Source organism: Musca vetustissima, unplaced genomic scaffold (assembly GCF_032173495.1).
Source record: "Musca vetustissima isolate MV318-11 ecotype Yass unplaced genomic scaffold, APGP_CSIRO_Mvet_v1 utg2323, whole genome shotgun sequence".
Classification (NCBI taxonomy): Eukaryota; Metazoa; Arthropoda; class Insecta; order Diptera; family Muscidae; genus Musca; species Musca vetustissima.
Genome location: NW_026878725.1, coordinates 1 through 22,141, shown reverse-complemented (window position 1 = coordinate 22,141; position 22,141 = coordinate 1). Strand labels below are relative to the sequence as shown.

Here is a 22,141-nt window from a genome sequence, read left to right as displayed (position 1 = left end):
TTTATTGAATGAAAATTTTAGCATAAGTCTAGATCGAATTGGTCACCTTTGGCACGATGGCCTTTAAACGGCCAATTAAACCGTCGCACGCTGCCCGAATATTGCTTTGCGGTATTTTCACCCATTCCCGGCGAAGCGCACTTTGGTATTTTTAAAGTGCCAACCTTGCTTTCCAAAATACTCCAGACACAATAGTCCAACGGATTGTTATCCGTAGATTTTGGTGGCCATTGTGCGCTGGAAATGAAGCGAGGAACCTCATTTTGTAACCATTTTTGGGTGGCGCATGCTGATTGCGATGGTGCTGAGTCCTTTTGGAATGTCCAAGGTCTAGAAAATTTTCGCGATAATATTCGGCGTTCTGATGCCACGTTCGATTAACACGAGCTGAGATTGACCATCGGCAGTTATGGTGGCCCACACCATCACCATGGCCGGCACTTGAGTTCTGGTGGCCAAACGAAGGTGCACCTTTTCAGCTGACCTCATTGGCAAGTAAACATGATCATTTTTGTTGTTTACAAACTGCTGGACAACGAATGTTTTCTCATCGGAGAAAACCAAAATCGGCAGTTCACCACTTTCAGCCAAGCGAAGTAACTCTTTGGCTCTATTGATTCTATTTTCATTCTGTTGCGGTGTAAGTAGGTCTAATTGTTAGCTATTAGGTCTAATTGTTAGCTATTGTAGGTCTAATTGTTAGCTATTGTTTTTCTGCACGTCAGAATCTGTGATTCGACTCTGATATTGTCCAGTATTGAAATTACGACTTTAAATTATTACGATTCCAAAATTTCAAACTCAAGTATATCCTTAAAATTGAAAAAAAATCGGTTTATCAATGTATCTGGTCCTGTTGACCCAATACAGAATATACTATACAAATAACATTATATTGATCATGTATATTTGTTATTTTCTAATAGCTTATCAGATCATTTTTGCATTGTTTATTATTTCTATATTTTATCCAAATATTTATTATTAAGTATACACGTCAAAAAGCAAAACAAAAAAAACATTGTTTTTAATAAATGTTTCTAAATATTTAATTTTAGCCGCAAGAACTGCAACACATCTACCGTCACCGTAACAAATAGAACACCGAACGGATTCAAACAACCAACAACAAAAACAAAATGTCGGACACAAACAGTGAAACATCACCGGTGACGCAAACTCAACCCCCACAGAATGGCAAAGAACGTTCAAAATCAACAGAGGAAAAGGAAATTCCACGTGAACCCGCCCTAACATGCAAAGACATTAATGTGAGTCGAAATAAATATTAAATAAATAATTCCAATAAATCTAATTTCTTAAGGCGAGTACAGACTATCAGATTTCAATGACAGCTTTTTCATAGATTTTTGATTGTACGATAGCATTGGATATTTGAAAACTGGCAAACCTGAAAGGTCATAATTTGCAAAAGTAAAAATTTACAAAGACCTGTCATTCGAATCGATAGTCTGTACAACACTTAGGAGATTGCTATCCCTAGAAGTTTTAAATATATTAAACCCTTCCTTTTCTTCTATTATTCCCCTCAGATTAAGACTGAATTGGAATGCCTGGTAAAATTGTTGGATGGTAAAATCACCAAAGACGAAGAGGTGGCGATTGAAGAATTACATCAGTATTTGATTGAAGATGAAGGTTCATGGGCATTGGGTGATAATTTCCTGGTATTCGTACAACGTGTGCTGCGCGAACAGACCTTCTCACCCGATACCCGGATACATATGATTCGCACCTTGGCCTATGCTGCATTGAAAGATGATGTTATTATTATTCTGCATCAGGATCGTCGGGATCACACCCTAATGAATTTTGGTTATGACATTGAAAAGCATACACCCGAGGAGCAACAGGCATGGGCTATGTTTGTAAGTTAAAATATTCCGTCAATATTTTGAATATTTGTTAATAAATTCATTTTGTTCTTTATTTCTTAGATGTGCAATCTCTTCGAACATGTCAGCCCCTCAGAATGGCTGCTGTACATTTCCGAATGGGAATATATGGGCCAGACAATTTCCAATATTCGTGTCACCACCAAAGTTGCCGTCCATTGTATACTTTCAAATTGTCCAGCATTGAAAAATACCGGCACCATGATGCTCTATAATATTGCCATTAAGGAAGTTAAGACTGTGGTAGGTGGAAGAAAAAAGGATATGCGGTGCACAGAATTATTAACGCATATTTTTTTCTATTTTTAAGGTATTCGACGATGTTGCCATCGAATTGGCCATGGCTATTTTGCAATTCTTCCAGAGCAGCCCGAATGAAGATCAAATTTTCCGTGCCTGCAAGGCTTTGGTTAGATTTTTGGAGGTAAGTTCAATACTTGATTTTTGTGAGGTATATAAATAACGTAGGGCATAATCAAAATGTGGAACCAGAATGGTAATCTTTTTAAAGAAAGTTTGTTTTAATATGTCCTTGAGAGGATAATTCTTACACCAGTGAAGCATTGATGAAAATTAAAAAACGGGGGTTTTAGAATGTTTGGCATAATTAATCTTAGATTTTGCTTCATCCAATCATATTAAGATCTGACGTAGTGCCAAACCTCATGAAGAGAAATTCTAGAATAGTACATAGAATGATTCCCCTTCACTTGAATACCCTTTGAATCAATGAACCTGCCCTTTAAACGGTCTAATCTCATCTGCATCATTCCAGATGAGAGCCACACCAAACATTTTTTTCTGAATGAAGTTCACAAAAATTAAAATCGCCTGGGAGGGATAATAGCAATGATCCTGCCCTTTAATGCAATGATCCTGCCCTTTAAAGATCCCATCCTTCTTCTATGGACAGGAGGAAAATTCGGCTATGAGAACCAAGGAACAAATCTTAACAATTAAAATCTGAGAGGGAATAGTAAATAGAATTATTCCTTATTGTTCGAATCCCTCTGAATCAATGATCCTCCCATCTCACCTGCCTCATATTTGGAGCATGGGTTGATGATTCCACCTTTCCACGAGTCATACCAAATATTTCCTTTTTTTCTGGATGAAGTTCTTGGTTTGTCCTATTAATAGGCGGGCTATAAGAAAGCGAACATTTGGCATTGAACGGTCCCGTCTCACCTGCATCATATTTGGAGCATGCTCATTTTTCTATGGACAAGTGGAAAATTCGGCTATGCGAACCAAGGCCTAAGTTACTTCCACATCCAATTTTGATCGGAACTCTCATCTGAAGTTCTTGATTTGTCCTATAATAGGCTGACTTCGGCACTGATTTTAAGACTATAAGCAGGCGAAAACGCTCTTCCTCTTAAATTAATTTTCTTCAAAATACCCGGGTTTTGACTTTGTCCATAGACGAAAGTCTCAATTTTTCTTCTATGGACAGGTGGAAGTTTCGGCTATGCCAAACAAGGAACAAAATTTCTTGGCCTTGCTTGTTTCCTCATCCAATTTTGATTCATCAGAACTCTCCTCGGGATCACTCATATACAAAATGCATTCCTTCCTAGCGGCTGTAAAAAATTGTTGGATCATACAGCTGGACAACAAACCGGAGAAATTAAAAAAAATGTCTTTCCCGCTTGCATTGCACCATCTTATAAACATAAATTTCTGTATATAACCGTTGAAAAACTCAACCGATTCTGAACCATCGGAGCTTTTTTAGGCATAACTTACACACAACAACCGTAGCGGATTGGGAATAATCTCAGCATTGTACCATCTTATTAATTTCTGTATATAACGGATGAAAAACTCATCCAATTCTGATCCATAGGAAGTCTTCTGGGGATAACTCACCCACAACACCGGCAGAGGATTGTGAATAATCCATTATGAATTCCTCCCGTATGCTAGTCCCTGTAGGATTTTTCGGACCATGAAATTGCCCCGGAAACCGAAAAAATGGATACTTCTCGTTTACGCATTGCAACATTTTAAGAATATAACTTTCGGTATATAACCGTTAAAAATATGTTTACTGGACTTGTCGGATCATACAGTTGCCCAGCAAACCGAAGAAATTTCGAAAACAAAATTTTAAGGATATAACTTCCTGAATATAACCTAACTTTCTATGGTTATATGCTTAAAGTGATACCTGGTGGTGGCGCCACAACCACTCTATGGTGTTGGAATACGGACCCGTTTTGGGATTTACAAGGTTTTCCGAATGATTCACATTGTGATGGGTATAGCCTTCTTCGGGATTTTCCTATTTTCGATTCAATTTCGTGAGCGGATTTGCTTCCTCATCTGATTCCCATTGGAATTTTTAGTGTGATAACTTGTACAGCATCACAGACTCCGAGGAATCAATTTGTAGTTCATCCCATACTCTGGTCGCTGTAGAATTTGTCGGATTCCTCGCATATGTTTATACCTTCAAAAATTCGGAAAAATAATTGTTCCCGGTCGAATATTATCTTTTGTACAAGGAACAGTAGGATTTTCTTATATTAGACTCAATTTCTTGACAGGATTTGCTTCCTTATCCAATTCTCATTGGAGTTCTTCTTGTGATTACTTATACAGAACCATAGATTACTCCTAAGAATCCATTTATAATTCATCCCATTTGCTGGACGCTGTAAAATTTGTTGTATCATAGGTCTGGTCAGCAAACCGAATAATTTCAAGGCGGAAAAGCATGTGCCGATCTAGAATTCGAACCTAGGTTCCCAAAGCAACACAAGAAATGTTGCCAGACCACTTAGCGTCCTAACCCTTAATCTCACTTCTAAAGGATACACAAAAACATACGTATACCGTGGAAGCAATTGTAGGGGTGTGGACAATTATCTATCGCAGAACAAAAATTTGCTTTGAAAAGGACTGCTTCTGGAGTTGAGACAAAATGTCGAACCTTCTTAACTTTGAATTTAATTGGCAGACGTAATTTCGTAATAATGCCTGTTGAGCCTTATATGCCTGTTGAGCGGCATAACCAAAATTGGAATTATTCCTATATTAAGAATATAAATGCCTGTACATAACTACTGAACAAATCTATGGTTAAATGAATCATTTTATACCTTGAGATGGCGCCAAACACTCTCTGCCTTCCCGTTTCGGGATATACAAAGTGTTTCGAATGGCTTCCTTTTTGATGGCTATAGACTATACCTTTCGAATGTTGGAAACATATTTGTTTCTGGTCGGATATACTTACTTAACATCTTCAACGAGGGCAATAATATATTTATTGGTTCATTTTCGACTCCTTTCGTGTCAGCAGGTCGTCATGTTAGCACGTTTGCCAATGTGTGCCGCACTGTTTCCACAGAGGCGTTGCAAGTGCTGCTTGGCTCCGCGTCGCTTGATCTTGAGGTGAGATGTATAAGCTTTAGCGCGGCTTGAGGATGATTGGCCCAGGCCTTCTGATCTGGTGGATGGGGATAATAGGCGGTACAGCACTATCCTTCGGGACAAAGGGAGGGTGACATACGAATTTATTCGTGACGCAACGTTGGTAGTGGACCGGCCAGACTTTCGCTTCGGCTTAAGTACTGATTCCTTACTGACGGGGCATAGTTCTCTCAATGCGTTTCTGGATAAAAGAGGCCTGTCCCAGACGAATTTATGTGGGTGGGGGATGACAGAAGACTGCAAGCATATACCGACGGAATGCTGTTACTATGATGACATTAGAGATTTAGCAAATATGGGTATATCGAATGGAGGGGCGGGTGGGATTTCAGTGGGGCTCTTGAAGGCGATCGGATCTTTAGTTGTTTAAGTAGTTTTGCTCGTGAAGCATTTATTAGAAGGAGCTGGTGGGCGTAATTCCGTCTGTGGCTCAGCCACCGTGAGGTAGGTCAATAGGCAGGTACTCACATAAATTTCTCCAGAAACTGTTCCAATCCGGAGGTCCTCTAACCTACATAAAACAAATAAACATATATGTGCCAAATAACCATATGTGATACATCGTAACATGTTCCTTTCCGTTAAGAACTCTTGTAGCTCCGTCTGCCGAGTCGACGGTCTCGAAATTTCTTCTAACACCGAAGAACATTAAATTATAGATATTCATAAACCATTTCACTTCACTTATTTCCAAAACCACCATTTTCATTTGGTCGCCAGAAGGTGCTTCTGTAAATTCCAGTCCTCCTATTGATTTTTGTTTCTTGTGTTATGTCGGTTAGAAGCAACTCTCTTTACAACCCACATTAACAATAAAAAATAATCTGACAAGTAGACAGATGCGATCTATCGCAACGAACTCTTGTAGCTGCATTTGCCAGGTGGACGGCGGCGAAAAATCTTCTGACTCCTGAGAAAATTAAATGGACACGATTTGATTTGGGCTTTGCGTCTTTCATCTATGATATGTATATTTTTTTGGAACCAAAATATCGAATCAGTTATGAGTGTTTCCTTCCTCGAATAAATTATATTAAACTGTGGGCGTTTTCTAGAATTGTATATTTTGCAATCTTTTAAATTGTAGCAACAAAAAAAAATAATTTATTTTATTATGACGGAAAAACACGGTTCCTACTTATATACATATTTAATAATTGCATTTATTATTATTCTTAATTACAAAACAAAATTCTCTTGTTTTTCTAGGTATCACCCGATGTTGCGGCTATTATTCAAATGATTGGACCACATCCAAAACAATTTTCTGGTAAAAGTGAACGTGTCGATGACCTTATTAAAATTATCAGCCGTAAAGTGCCAGCCTAGGTGTGTAGGAGGAGTAGGAGGACAACATGGCATTATGACAAAGACACGACACCCATCATCAGAAGCACCGTCACCACCATAATCACAACATATCGTACTTACAGCATACACTACTCAACTACTCTATCCAATCAAAATGATATCAAATATTTAATTAATTAAATCCTCCGCACAAGAAGCAAATTCGTTTATATTTATTAATTATTATAAGTTTAATGATGATTTATTAATTATTATTCAAAATAAATACATTTTTTATATAGAAAACATTTTTTTTGAAAATTATTTTTAGGAACTACTCCTATTTTTTACCGATCTTGAGCATTAATTAAAAAATGAGATATTGTTATTTTAATATAGAAAGTACCCAAATAGTTTTTCCTTAAAAAATTGTATATAAACAACAGAGTTCCGACCTATACTTTCCTTAACCGTGGTAAAGTTAATTGACAAGGATTCAGAGATTTTACTAATCGACGTTTCAAAGATCTGACCGATGCCTCAGGTTATAAAGTAGCAGTGGGGAATTCCCGAGGCATGAATACTCGAAGTGAGACCAAACATCCCAGCAGATGCAAAGCAGGCAACACCTGAAGACCCAAAAGCGAAATAACTCATACTTGAAGTCAACTATGAGCAGGCATATGCGGAAAAAGTGGTCAGACAACCTGAAATTTTGCAATATTGGGGCAGGAATAAATAAATTGTGGACAATGGTTAAGTCACTCTCGAATCCTGGAAGGATGACAGAACGGCTGTCACATTTAACGACGTAACTGTGACAGATCTGAAGAGGTTCTTTTAATCGACAGTTCATAGATCACCACTCAAGACCACTCAGCGTTCTAAACCTAAATGTTGCACAAAAACATGCGCATATTGTGGAAGCAATTGTAGGTGTGTGCACTAATATCCATCGCTAAAAAAATCTACTTTGAAAGGGACTGCTTCTGGAGTTGATGTAAATTGTGGGACCTTCATAGCTTTGAATTTAATTGACAGATGTCATTTCGTAATTGTATTTGCAAAGCCACATAGTCCAATATGCCTGATGTGGCGCAAAACCAACCGTGAAACACCACACATAATGACGGGTGTGTAGATTCGCGCTCTGGCTTTCCCTTTCACTACAAAACTTCGATCTTAAGCTAAACTAGAAAGAAAAAACCAAATGAAATGATTGGATATACGACCACAATGTAGGAAGGGCGATGTTGCAGATGGTATTCAAAACGCTACGTTATCCAAAGCGTTGGCCCCGTTTAGAGTATTTAAGAGTTGTACTTAATCTGTCGTTAGCCACCCACATTGTTCCTGAAGCCTGAACATTTGGCGAGGTTGTCACGCTACGAAAGCCAGACAAGGATACCAGAAGAGGTAAATTGTAGAGGCTGACTTCACTTTTGTCCCCAGTAGCCAAGGCGATTGAGGCATAAATCATTCCTCTGGTGAGAAGTAGATTCTGATTTATATTATGGATAATTTATAGCCTCAATTATGTAGTTTGTAGATGGGAGAAATGAGAACCGTTCAGCTTTCTCGCCCACACACTAACAATTACCAATTGCCTAATGCGAATTAGGTCTAGGTTTCCATTTGCCCAACATCAACATGGATTTTGCAAGATGCACATAACACACCGTGCAATAGAACAGTTTTTTTTTTTTGGCTCTTGACAAATCGAAAGTTTTCGATAATGTCAATCGCACAAAGCTGTTCGAGGATATAGAGAAAACCAATCTCCGACCTACTTTGAATATATGTATATGTGCGGACGCCATTCATATGTGGAATCCAGTAACAAGAAACCGAAGATCCGTAGAGTGAAACAAAGAGTCCCCTAAGAACGGGTGATATCCTCGGAACTGTTCAAAATATTTAGAGTAATATCTGATTGCTTATTTAATTCGCTCGCGGAGTTTTGCAGTCAAATTAGAAGTAGGAACAAAGCCCTCAAGTTGATTAGCGGCAGCTATTGGGGTGGTGACAAAAAAGCCTTGTTGTAACGCAATTGCGCCGTCGGTGTCGTTTGCGAATGAAAGCGATAAGAAGAGGAAGAATATTCAAACCTGTCAGAATGTCGCCCTGAGAACTATGGCAGGGTGCCACCTTATGGCACCACCATTTACATGAGGAGGCGAAGGTCTTACCCTACATGATCAAATCAATATCTGAGTGGTTGCTATAGATAGTCATACATGTAAAAATCTCATGGATAGAATTCTCCTAACCAGGATCTTGAAGATCGATCTTTTCGATCGATATAGGGTATAAGAAAAATAAAATAAAATAAAACCTCTAAATCAACAGGACTATCGGGCAGGAATGAATACAATTCACACGAAAGTAGTGGTGCAGGTTATGTAACAATATCATGTGAATTCAGTTCTTGGATTCTAGTCACCACCCAAAGCATCAGCAGAACGACAGGTGTCTGGGAAAACGAGAGTGGTTTTAGCCCAACTAAGACAAAGATGGTGCAGCCGTCTCAATTCGTAATGGGCATGTGGTCTAGGACCTCACGACACGCTGCATTCATTCAATTGGCGACCTAAACCTAAACTTTTCACCAGAAACTAGTTGGTCACAGGCGATCAAGATTGCAATATTTTTGAACCAGGAACGAGAGGAGTCAGAACCGGATTAGATGAAAAACACAACAAACGTTCCTTCTGAAAATGATGGGTTATAAAATAGTTAATCGATGTATAACTAACAGTTAGATGAAACAATTAACAAGGATGAATCTTTTTAAGAAACACATAAGATGAGATGAAGAAGTCATTGGCGAAGTTGGGACTTTTTATGTTGAATATAAATGCAGTCCACTGATCACCACTGGTAACATATACTCTGTTGTCTGTAATAGCATATTTTATTTTTGAATAATATAGAGCTGAAAGACATCCAGAGCAAATGTGAAAAAACACAATTTCTCAATCGATAAAAAACAGTGTCGATTAGTGCAAAGAAATTTTGTAAAAATGCAATCGCGGTTCTTCAAAGGTCATAAGATCGCCAATCGAAATAAAACAGCTAATGAACCGTGTGGGTCTTCGAGGATGGGCTAAATTCAACGAAACTGCTCGTAGAAGATGCCCTTCGAAGCAAATGATCACCTGTTTCTTCGGCGAAACAGAAGAACATGGTGGGAGAAGTCTCCATATATCAAATTTTATTCTTACAAAAAAGAGTTTATCGATAAACATTTGTGTCTGAGATTAGGCTAAGTAAGATTAGTTTATGTAGTTCTTAAGGAAAAAGATTTTACAATAAAATCTGAATTTAAACAGCATCCGAAGTGTAAGGTTGGCTGATTTTCTTTAAGTAGTACAACACGATTCGTTTACCTGAAGTCCTTGGGGAATGAATAAGACAAAAGGAATCATTGTCCAACATAACAATGCGATCTCTCACACATCAGCTCAAAATATCCCTACAGCCCTAACTTGGCACACAACGTTGTGTTTTTATTCTCGCACATCAAATCGTGAGGGAGATGCTTTTAAAACGTCCAAAAACCTTAGTTTGGGTGCCACTTGTTTTGATAAAGCCCCATTTTGCACACTTTCGGAGTAGTCTTAATTTTTTATTTTGGGTTCTTGATGAGTACAACATCTTCTTCACGAAATTGACTGATCGTATTTTTCAATTGAAGTGGCATTCCAATTTTTCTTTAACGTCTCATACAAAGTATTTTTATAGTTCTAGAATTTTCCTACAGAAGAGCCAGTAGTTCGGATAAAAAACTTATTAGCAATATGTTTTCAATGTAGGTTTTGACCAAGCCGTTTTTAAGGTCCACGGCACATTTTCCTATTGAAGTGTTTGTGATTTGCCATTCGGCCCATTGAGAAAACTCATGTTATGATAGGACCTTGAACATCCCGAAAATTGCATGAGAAAAAGATGATTGAAATTCTCAAAATATCTAATAGTTGGGCTACCGTTATATGGGGCTAAATTCGGGGGTAGTGAGATTTGACCGCCAATGAGAATACAAAATTACAAATAAATTCGGTTGAAAAACATATCCAAAAATCTCGACTTGGGTCAATGTTTACTGCGGAGATGTGGTGGTACTGTTATAAGTATGCAAATACCAAATTACAACCAATTTGACAGAAAACCGTGTCAAACGAAACTTGAGTAAGTGGACAGAAGAAAACAGTAACATCAGCATAAATGGTTCGAAAGGTAAAGAAGCGACTTGATCGAAACCCACGACGCAGTGGCCGATGGCTCGTGAGCTGAACATATCGAAATATTCCATTCGTCAATTATTAAACCAGTAAGGAAAGTAGTAAAGTCGGGCTGGGCCGATTATATGATACCCTTCACCACTTTGGGTATATTCTACATATGTATCCCAACAAACGACGCGTTTTTGTTATATATCTATATCTGAACCGATTTCAGGGAAAATTGCCAGAGACTAATTTATATTCCTTCAGTACGTTGTGTCATTCGGCCTTGCTATGGATCTTTTCACGCCGCTTAGCAACATCATTTTAGACTTAATTCAGTACTTCAGTAGTGTTGGCGGTTTATTTCGGATACCATTTGTATTTTGTTTTTATAAAAAACAACTATTTATTAGTGGAGAATGTATGGCATTGATTGCCGAGGGCAAAGGCAGGGAAGACTATAGTTTCGGATCACGCCGCTGATCCTCATCAGTTTCCTTAGTTTTTTGTTGGGATATTTTCCCCAGAAGCTATTGCTTCTATACAAAAAACCTTTCAAACCCAAATGTCTCTTGTAACAAAGCGAAGTACTTAGCTGACCAACGTACCCTATACCAAAATTCGTGCAAATCGAAAGATATATAGGGACTTTGGAGCACCAATTACATAAAATCGGACGAAAATATATATGGGAGCTATATCTAAATCTGAACCGATTTTCATGAAACTTAGCACAAATTATTATAGACCCAAATGCCAGTACGCTATGCCCAATTTCGTGCAAATCGAAAGATATATAGGGTCTTTGGTACACCAATTACCTTCAATCGGATGAAAATATGTATGGGAGCTATATCTAAATCTGAACCGATTGTCACGAAACTTTGCACACATCATTCTAGACTTAATTCAGAACGCTATACCAAAAGATTTCCAGGGACTTTAGTGGACTATTTACCTAAAATCGGGCGAAGCTATATATGGGAGCTAAATCTAAATTTGTACCGATTGCCACGAAACTTGGCATACATTATTCTAGACCTTATTCATTACGCTGTGCTAAATTTCGTGCAAATCGAAAAATATATAGGGACTTTGGTACACAATTTACCTTAAATCGGACGAAGATATATATGGGAGCTATATCTAAATCTGAAACGATTTTCACGAAACTTGGCATACATCATTCTAGACCTTATTCATTACGCTGTGCTGAATTTCGTGCAAATCGAAAGATATATAGGGACTTTGGTACACAATTTACCTTAAATCGGACGAAGATATATATGGGAGCTATATCTAAATCTGAAACGATTTTCACGAAACTTGGCATACATCATTCTATACTTTATTCATTATGCTGTGCCAAATTTCGTGCAAATCGAAAGATATATATGGGCTTTGGTACACAATTTACCTTAAATCGGACGAAGATATATATGGGAGCTATATCTAAATCTGAACCGATTTTTATGAAATTCTAGAGCTAATTCATTACGCTGTGCCAATTTTCGTGCAAATCGAAAGATATATGGGGACCGTTTACATTAAATCGGACGAAAATATATATGGGAGCTATATCTAAATCTGAACCGATTTTTCCCAATTTCAATAGGGTTCGTCCTTGGGCCAAACAAATGAGCTGTGCCAAATTTCATCCAATTCGGACCACAAATGCGGCCTGTACTTTGTTTACAATTTAACATCTACACACGGACAGACGGACGGACGGACATGCATAAATCGACTCAGAAAGTGATTCTATGCATATTCTCAAAAGGAACCTTGGGTCTATCTCGATTATTTTTGCCTGTTACAAACATATGCACAAAGACATAATACCCTGTACCACAGTGTGGTGAAGGGTATAAAAATGAGCTCGGGTAAAGCCATTGAAATTCCAACAAGTGCCAAAACTTACATCGCAATAGAAAGAAAATAGACTCAAAAGAGCTAAAGAGTTGCTTCGCTTGGCCGAAAGTGGTGAACTGCCGAATTTGGTTTTCTCCGATGAGAAAACATTCCTTGTCCAGCAGTTTGTCAACAAACCAAATGATCGTGTTTACTTGCCAAAGTGGTCAGTTAAAAAGGTGCACCTTTGGTTGGCCATCAGATATCAATCGCCGGCCATGGTGACGGTGTGGGCCGCCATAACAGCCGATGGTCGCTCTCCGCTCGTGTTAATCAACCGTGGCGTCAGAATAAATGCCGAATATTATCGCGAAAATATTCTGGAGGGTGTACTAAAGCCTTGGGCACGGAACATTTTGGCCGCATACCTTGGACATTCCAACAGGAATGGTTACAAAAGAAAGGTTACAAAATGAAGTTCTTCGCTTCATTTCAAATGGCCATAAAAATCTCCCGATACCAATCCGTTGGACTATTGTGTCTGGAGTATTTTGGAAAGCATGGTTGACACTAAAAATACCGAAGTGTCGATTACCTCAAGCAAGCGCTTCGCCGGGAATGGGCCAAAATACCGCAGAGCAACATTCGGGCAGTGTGTGACGGTTTCATTGGCCGCTTGAAGGCCATAATTCGTGCCAAAGGTGACCAATTCGTGCCAAAGGTGACCAAATCTAAACTTATTCTAAAATTTGATTCTATTTGCATTCATTCAATAATAATAAAAAAATGTAAAAATTGTGGCGTTTGACTTTGTAGCATTTTTTTATCTCACCCTGTATATGTATGTATTTCTCTGTTTGCCCGGGAGACACGACCTAAAGAAGATTTATTTTTTTAGAATAGGAGTATACCCTTCCAAAATAAATGTAGTGGGCCAGTTTCTAATTTTAATATCTCATAGATTTTTATTAAAGCTTCGTTTGATTTTGCAAAATATAGCAAGATATACAACTACAAAAAAACCGATGCGGCTTAATTGTACATCCTCCAAAAAAATTATATAAATATAACTAAAAAAGTTCTATCTAAGATAAATGCCATTTTAAACACTGGTATCTCCACAGCAAAGAGGGAAAAAGAAAAATGTCGATTTATTGGCACGCAATTGAAGCCAATGTTTCTGATTGGAGACGAACATTTCCGAGGGTAATTGAGTTTCCTGGGGTGCAGGATCACCATCACCAGCAGCTGGAAAAAGAGGAAAAATATAATTACTATAATTCCCTCAACAAATATTAGATTTTTTGGTTTACAGGTTTTCTTATCGAACGTTGGCGATTGTGATATGGCAATAATATCCTCCGGTTTGCGCAACAGAATTTTACCCACACCCTTACACATGCGCAACACTTCATGATTGCTGAGCTTTTCCAAATGCAGTTGATCCAACAGCGAACAACTCAGAATCCATTCTCGAACATCATCGAAATCGTTGAGGAGACGCACCGCCCCATTAACACTAAATCGTATATGCCTCTGATAAATGTAATCTAACCATGCTTCGCATATAATTTTTAATATTAATTTTAAAATTACAACATCTTTGGTAGCCTTAATGCAGGGCAACATTATTTGATCGAGAACATAACCAACATATTCACTGGATTTCTCGTTGTCATACGAATTCCGTTGCCAATATGAACCCGAAGGGAAGCAGAGGGTAAAATTCGCCAAACTTAGTAGGCGACAGACATCGGAGAGGACTTGAACACATTCATCGGTGGTTTTCTGAAAGAAATTGGGAGAGAGAGAACGAGATACAAATCAGTCCGTTTTACAGAGGTGCATTTATACCAGTGGTGCTCAAAAAATGGCAACGAGGACCTGCATATTGTGAATGCATGTTTGTTGGAGATTTTCGAGGTATGTACGTAAATTTCTTGACATAGACCCCATAAAAAGAAGGACCCACCCAGAGTTTTTTAGTTTTCGGCCCGACATGGCTGTAATTTGGCATTCCGGATTCTTGGTGAAAAAACTTATTTTCGGGAAATTGACAATATATTACCACGTTCTCATACAAGGTTACGAGTCAGTTTTACATAAGTTATGGTTCCCTAGCCCAGTTTTCCAAATTCCTATATATAGGCCATACTAACTTACCTTCAATTTATCAATATTAACATTTATCTCGCATATCAATTTCGTACGCAAAGCGACACAGACCAACATCAGGATATCTGTCAGATCGGCAGTTAATTTTGGCAGTTTAAAATTTGTAAAAGCTTGCAGACACAGGCGCACATCATTTTCCAATATCTGAAAGAAACGATCCATTTTCCATTCGTTGCATAACTTTTTGCATTCTTCTTTGACCCAGAGGCGCATACTGTGGACCGAATGATCTGCAAAGAAACAAAAGGCATTTTAATACAAATTCAAGAACTCAGACTCCGAGCATTACCAATTCTATGAAGTATGGGAATTTGTTCGGAAACTGGTAGCAAACTGGAATTCGTAAAATCGGAATTTTGAAAATAATTATTGCTTAGATTTATTAGATTTGTAAAGATGGCAATCCAAACGGTTCCAGTGGGTGTGCCAAATTGCTGTGCGGGTGAAAAAAGAGAAATTTCAAAAATTTATTTTTTGACATCCAAGGTTTCGGGGTGGACTTACATTTTTCGGTGATTGTTTATACTGCTCCAGAAATTGTTCGACGGTGCCCGTTTGAGCCGTGGCCGATATTAGGGTCAAACGAAACAGACGATCCCACAAATTGTTGCTAACAAAATTTGTCAGAATCTCCCCGATACCTTGCAGCGTCGAATAGACAGGTTCGGGAATATCTAAAAATTCGAAGGGATATTATATATTGTTGGGGAAAAGATGGGGTCTTGATCATACCTCTAACATTATGCAGATATAACCAATTGCGTATAGAGTCCACATGTGATAGAGAATAGCATGATATCGGTGTATCTATCCACCAGAGGATAATGTGATCGAGTATTATACCCACATAAGACCACATTAGACGCATACCTCGTAAAACGTATTCATGTAGATCATCGTGATTGCAGTGGCCTGAAAACATGAGACACATTGAAAATTAACCAAAAAATACCTTATGAAGATATTCTTTAAAAAATTCCTTCCTTAGAAAAATCTCCTCAAGATATTTTTTAAAACATTTCCATCTTTAGAAAAAAACTTCTCAAGATATTCTTAAAAAAAATCCCTATTTAGAAAAACCTTCTCAAGACCTTATTGGGTCTTTGAAAAACTATTCTTTGAAACCCCTACTCAAGGCCTTATTGGGTCTTTGAAAAACCTCCTCAAGGCCTTATTGGATCTTTGATAAACCTCCTCAAGGCGTTATTGGGTCTTTGAAAAACTATTCTTTGAAACCCCTCCTCAAGGCCTTATTGGGTCTTTGAAAAACATCCTCAAGGCCTTATAGGGTCTTTGAAAAACCTCCTCAAGGCCTTATTTGGTCCTCGACAAAAAATATTCTTTAAAAAATCCACGCCTTATTTGGTCCTCGACAAAAAATATTCTTTAAAAAATCCACGCCTTATTTGGTCCTCGACAAAAAATATTCTTTAAAAAATCCACGCCTTATTTGGTCCTCGACAAAAAATATTCTTTAAAAAATCCACGCCTTATTTGGTCCTCGACAAAAAATATTCTTTAAAAAATCCACGCCTTATTTGGTCCTCGACAAAAAATATTCTTTAAAAAATCCACGCCTTATTTGGTCCTCGACAAAAAATATTCTTTAAAAAATCCACGCCTTATTTGGTCCTCGACAAAAAATATTCTTTAAAAAATCCACGCCTTATTTGGTCCTCGACAAAAAATATTCTTTAAAAAATCCACGCCTTATTTGGTCCTCGACAAAAAATATTCTTTAAAAAATCCACGCCTTATTTGGTCCTCGACAAAAAATATTCTTTAAAAAATCCACGCCTTATTTGGTCCTCGACAAAAAATATTCTTTAAAAAATCCACGCCTTATTTGGTCCTCGACAAAAAATATTCTTTAAAAAATCCACGCCTTATTTGGTCCTCGACAAAAAATATTCTTTAAAAAATCCACGCCTTATTTGGTCCTCGACAAAAAATATTCTTTAAAAAATCCACGCCTTATTTGGTCCTCGACAAAAAATATTCTTTAAAAAATCCACGCCTTATTTGGTCCTCGACAAAAAAAAATCTTTAAAAAATCCGCGCTTTATTGGGTTCTTGAAAAACTATTCTTTAACAAATCCACGCCTTGGATTGGTCCTTGAAAAAATATTCTTTAAAAAATCCAAGTCTTATTTGATCCTCGAAAAAATATTCTTAAAAACAAAATCCATGCCTCATTGGGCATCCTCGCCTTAGTGGGTCCTTGAAACACTATTCTTTAAAAAATCCACGCTTTGGTTGGTCTATGAAAAATATTTTTTAATAAAAAATCCACGCCTTATTTGGACCTGGAAAAAAATAATATTTAATAAATCTACGCCTTATTTGGACCTGGAAAAAATATTCTTTGCATAATCCACGACTTATTTGGCCCTTGAAAAACCATTATTTAAAAAATCCACGCCTTCGTTGGACCTTGAGAAAATATTTTTTTTTTTAATCCACGCCTAGAGCTTAGATTGTCCTTGGAACTCATTGAAAATCCACCCTGAAAGTCTTAAAAAAATCTTACCAAATATTGTCGGACAAATATCGAATGCCTTCTCAATCAATTGAGCCACAAAACTCCTTTCATTCTGAAGAAAAAAGTCAATATGTTTACTACGCAGTGTCACCGCTGTACCCCGCTGAGAGGCACTGTTCACACGCACTATTTCCGGATTCATTGCCAGGGCAGCATAATCATGATTGTTTTCATTCAAATACTGTTGAAATTCTCCATCTCCCGTCAGGTTTAAAGTTAAAATTCGTAATATTTCGATGCTGGAACAATTCGATTCATTGGTCGTATCACGCCATGCCTCCTGTTCGCCCATATTGAAGAGACCGAACATTAGATCCAAAGAATTTTGTTCAATACGCTGCTGGGAGGCTAACTAAAAAAAATCGAAAATTTTTTCAATGATACAAATCTCAAAAAGGGTTTTTGAAAGGGATGGGGCTTACCTGCAAAACATGTGCAAAATCTATGGACTTATAGGGCAGAAGCAGGGCCGGATACAAATTGCTGCAGATATTGGCATTAAGTTGTTCGTCTTCTGGTTTCTTGGATTCCACAGTATTTTCCCCATCAACCGTTAGAGGTTTTCGACATTTATTGTAGAGTTGTGTTATTTGTAGGGCCCAATTCATCCAGACTTCGGAATGAAGAGACTTTTTCAAGAGATAATTTACCTAGAATGGAAAAAACCATAGGATTTTAATGAATATTTTTAGGTGTGGATTTTTAAAATAAAATATTTCAGAGAGACTATTTTCGAAGAGTCTCTCGTGGATTTTTTAATAAAATGTTTTCGAAGAAACTATAAAAGAGAGGGGGTTTTTTAGAGACGATATGAAATTAAAGGGAATAGAGTCTTTCATTTTCAAGTGAAGGCAATGGGAGTCCTTCTGGAAATTTTAATGTGCAGGGCCCATTTATAGACCAGTTGGAAAGCTGGGAGCCTTTATAGACAATCAGACACAGAGAGCACTTATAGACTGACTAGACGACATCGAAGGAGTCTCTATAGACGAATTGAAAGAAGTCTCAAGAGACGTACTAAAAGGAGTTCCTATATATATATATATATATATATATATTACATCACATTAACCTTTCTTTCCCCTCCTTTTTACTTACCGTCTTCTTAAGGACAAATGTTAGCTGGCAAAATCTTCGATCATTTAGCTCCATAATTATATTGAATTTTTGCATCAGTAAGGCATTGTAAGGGCTGCGTTTAATTTTCTTGGACAGCGATTGGAAATCCTTATTGTTCGATTGATCCTTTAAACTCCAATATAATTCCACAATACGTTCGCATTCCTCCAGTAGGGTGTCCTACGAAAAAAAACTCTTTTTAACTACAAATCCTTTTCCCACTCACTGCTTCCTTTTACATGTTCACTATAAATGTCCACCTTGACATCGATAACCAAACGTTTTGTAATCCTTCTAAGGTCATTGCCCAATTTGGAAAGTTCCGCAAAGGTATGCATCGGTTGCGATTTGTTGCGACAATACCATTTTGGTGTGGAACTCATTATTAGTTCAGGTGCGAAGTTGTTTTTCGTTTGTTTCTAGAGGTTGAGTTGTTTGTTTGTCTTCCTTTTTCCCGTTTCTATTTTTGTTTTCCTAATTTTTATGATGGTCGTTTTTTTGATAACTGGCAAATAACAGGAAAACCAATAAATATTCGAACCTTAGAGCCTTTGTACTTCGTGTGAAAAATTTATTAAATCAATGTCGTGGTAGATGGCAGAATGGATGGCTGCTAATTTTCTACTGTCTGTTTTTTTTTTGTGATTCGAAAAATGTTTATTTGTTTACCTTAGCAACGGATTTTTGCTGTTAAAGGGATGAGAGCGGAACATAATCAGAAAGAGCTCATATTTAGAAAACAAAAAAAAAGAGAATTAAATTAGAGAGTGTTTGATTATCCGTTACAAAATATTTTAGTTAAAATAGTGCCTTTTAGTGCCTTCTTAAATATTTTTTTTTAAATCCGCACCTAATAGTGTCTCCTTAATATTTTATTTAAAAAATCCACACCTAATAGTATTCCCGAACACTTACTTACTTAGCTTAGCTTACTTAGCTTAGCTTACTTTGTGACAAAACTTTCGTTCCTTAAGCCGAGCTTAAAAAATATTTCCAGGCGCGTCAGTCTTTTGCGCAGTTTTTCCAATTTGAAAGACCACATTCCAAGATATTGTCTTCCATTTGATCTTTCCATCTTATTCGAGGCTTTCTGCGTGAAACATCAGCTGGTTAGCTTTTATTAGCCTTCTGGGCTGGGGCATCTTCACCCATTCTCACAACATGACCTAGCCAACGTAGTCGCTGCAGCTCAATACTTCTAACGATGTCGATGTCCGAGAATAGCTGGTACAACATGGTTCATTCGGCGGCGATATTCACCGTCAACGCAGATTGGCCCATAGATCTTTCGGAGAATTTTTCTCTCAAACACTCCAAGAGCTGCCTCATCTGCCAGCGTCTTGTAGAGTGTGAGTTTGGTCTGGCGGGAGGTGGCCTTGCTTTTGAGTTGTTTGCTCAGACCATAGTAGCATCTGTTAGTCATCACTATCCTTCTCCGAATTTCAAAAGTGATGTCATTCGTTTTGTTTATGGCGGTACCAAGGTATATACAATCTTTGACTATCTCGAAGTTGTAGTTCTCAAGTTCCACAGTTGGTCCGAGTCTACTGGACGTATTGCGCGTCCAGTCTTGAATAGTTCGGCTTGTAACCCATCGGTACCTGCTCCTTTTTTATTCTGAAGCCGATTGATTGATATTCTGACTTCATCTTGGCTAGGTGGTATACACTCTATACCGTCATCTATTATTGGTTCTGGGGTATCCACTTCACTGCTACTATTTGATACCAGAAGTTTTTCCAGATCCTCAGCACGTCGTCTGTATCTATCACCAGGTTTCCTTCTTTATCTCTACAGGAGGATGTGCCTGCACCAAAGCCTTCGGTTTGGTGTTTTACCCGTTGTAGAATTTTCGGACTTCATTCTGACTACTGTACATCTCGATTTGCTCACGCTCACGTTTTTCTTGTTCTTTCTTCTTTTTTCTGAAAATACGTTTCTCCTCTCTCCTTTTCTCCCGATAGTTCTCCATCGTATTACGTGTTGCTACTGTCCGCAGGGTTGGCCTATACGCTGCGTTTTTCATATCAGTAGCATTACGATACTCCTGATCGTACCACGGATTTCTTGATGGTGGTCTTTGTTACCCAAGTGTTGCTTTTGCTGCAGTTTGTTGGTAGTGGCAACTCTCTGCCACTGTGCTTCTATATTATTATCGGGACAAGGGGTGCTTTCGTCAAGCAGTTGGGTAAGTTGAGCGGAGTAGGCTTCTGCTATCTGTTGTGTTTGCAGCTTTTTGACGTCAAATGTCCGTGTTATATTAGATCGCACCTTTGCTGCTACATTAAGACGGGTGTGTACCTTGGCTGCCACAAGGTAATGGTCCGAATCGATATTCGCTCCCCGGATCGATCGGACGTCTAAAACACTGGATGAATGCTTTCCGTCTATTATAACATGACCGATTTGATTTCTCGTTGTTCGATCGGAAGTGGCCTTGTGTATATCGAGATGCTTAAATCTGGTGCTGCTAACTACCACGTTGTTTGCTGCCGCGAAGCCAATCAACCTCATGCCGTTGTCTGATGTTTCCAACGGTGGGGCCATAAATATTTTCCCTTCCGATTTTTGCATTAATATCTTCTAACAGAATTCTAATGTCATGGCCAGGGCAGCGATCATATGCTGTTTCTATGCGCTCGTAAAATATGTCTTGGTCTGTTCATCTTTATCTTCGGTCGGAGCATGGACGCAAATGAGACTGATGTAGAAGAATTTCATTTTTATAGGGATTATAGCAATTCGCTCATCTACTGGAGTGAATCTGGAGACGAGGTCTTTTATTTTCCTGTTAACCATAAATCCGCAGCCAAAATCATGCCTCGTTTCATGGCAGCTATTATATAGGGCGTAATCATCTGATTTACTTACGCCAGTCCCTTTCCATCGCATTTCCTGTAAGGCAATAATATCGGCATTGTACTTCTTGAGTACATCCGCCAAAGCGAATACTACGCCTGTTCTGTACAACGTGCGCACATTCCAAGTGCAGATTCGCAGATCGTGAACCTTTATACGTTTGAGGGGGGTCGTCAACATTAGGTGCGTTTGGTTTTCTCTTTCTTTGCTTTTTCATAGTAGGTTCGGTTTTCCGAGTGTGGGAAACTAACCCGACGCTTCAGCCCATTTTTTTATAGTTCTTATGGGTGAACTCGCGGCAGTTATTAGCTCACTATTTCATCGCAGGTGGCATCACGGGGAGGTCAGTGTCCACAATTGAGATGAAAAATGGACCAAGATAATCCTGGACTTCACCATGTTAAAGCCAATCAGAGCCGTTGCTTGGTATCTATCATCCTCAACGCCACCCATCCACGCCTTATAGTCCGAAAATATTTTCTTTAAAAAATCCACGCCTTTTGGTATCTCCTTAAATATTTTCTTTAAAAAATCCACGCCTTTTGGTATCTCCTTAAATATTTTCTTTAAAAAATCCACGCCTTTTGGTATCTCCTTAAATATTTTCTTTAAAAAATCCACGCCTTTTGGTATCTCCTTAAATATTTTCTTTAAAAAATCCACACCTTTTGGTATCTCCTTAAATATTTTCTTTAAAAATCCACGCCTTTTGGTATCTCCTT

At 38.1% G+C, this 22,141-nt stretch overlaps 2 protein-coding genes across 2 annotated transcripts; one reads left to right on the top strand and one right to left on the bottom strand.

The window, feature by feature from the left end:
- Nucleotides 1-1,129: 1,129 nt before the first annotated feature.
- LOC133323489 (uncharacterized) lies at nt 1,130-6,686 on the top strand. The gene is made up of 5 exons (XM_061532411.1): nt 1,130-1,271; nt 1,554-1,889; nt 1,959-2,159; nt 2,227-2,340; nt 6,567-6,686. The coding sequence occupies exons 1-5, from the start codon at nt 1,140-1,142 to the stop codon at nt 6,684-6,686; spliced, it is 903 nt and encodes a 300-aa protein (XP_061388395.1). The 5' UTR covers nt 1,130-1,139.
- Nucleotides 6,687-13,826: 7,140 nt separating this feature from the next.
- Nucleotides 13,827-18,943, bottom strand: LOC133323481 (uncharacterized). The gene is made up of 10 exons (XM_061532404.1): nt 18,800-18,943; nt 18,540-18,740; nt 17,864-18,091; nt 17,430-17,793; nt 15,632-15,811; nt 15,404-15,573; nt 15,189-15,333; nt 14,888-15,129; nt 14,038-14,512; nt 13,827-13,972 (listed from the first exon to the last, which is right to left on the bottom strand). Exons 1-10 carry the CDS (start codon nt 18,941-18,943, stop codon nt 13,827-13,829), a joined length of 2,295 nt encoding a protein of 764 aa, XP_061388388.1.
- Nucleotides 18,944-22,141: the final 3,198 nt, after the last annotated feature.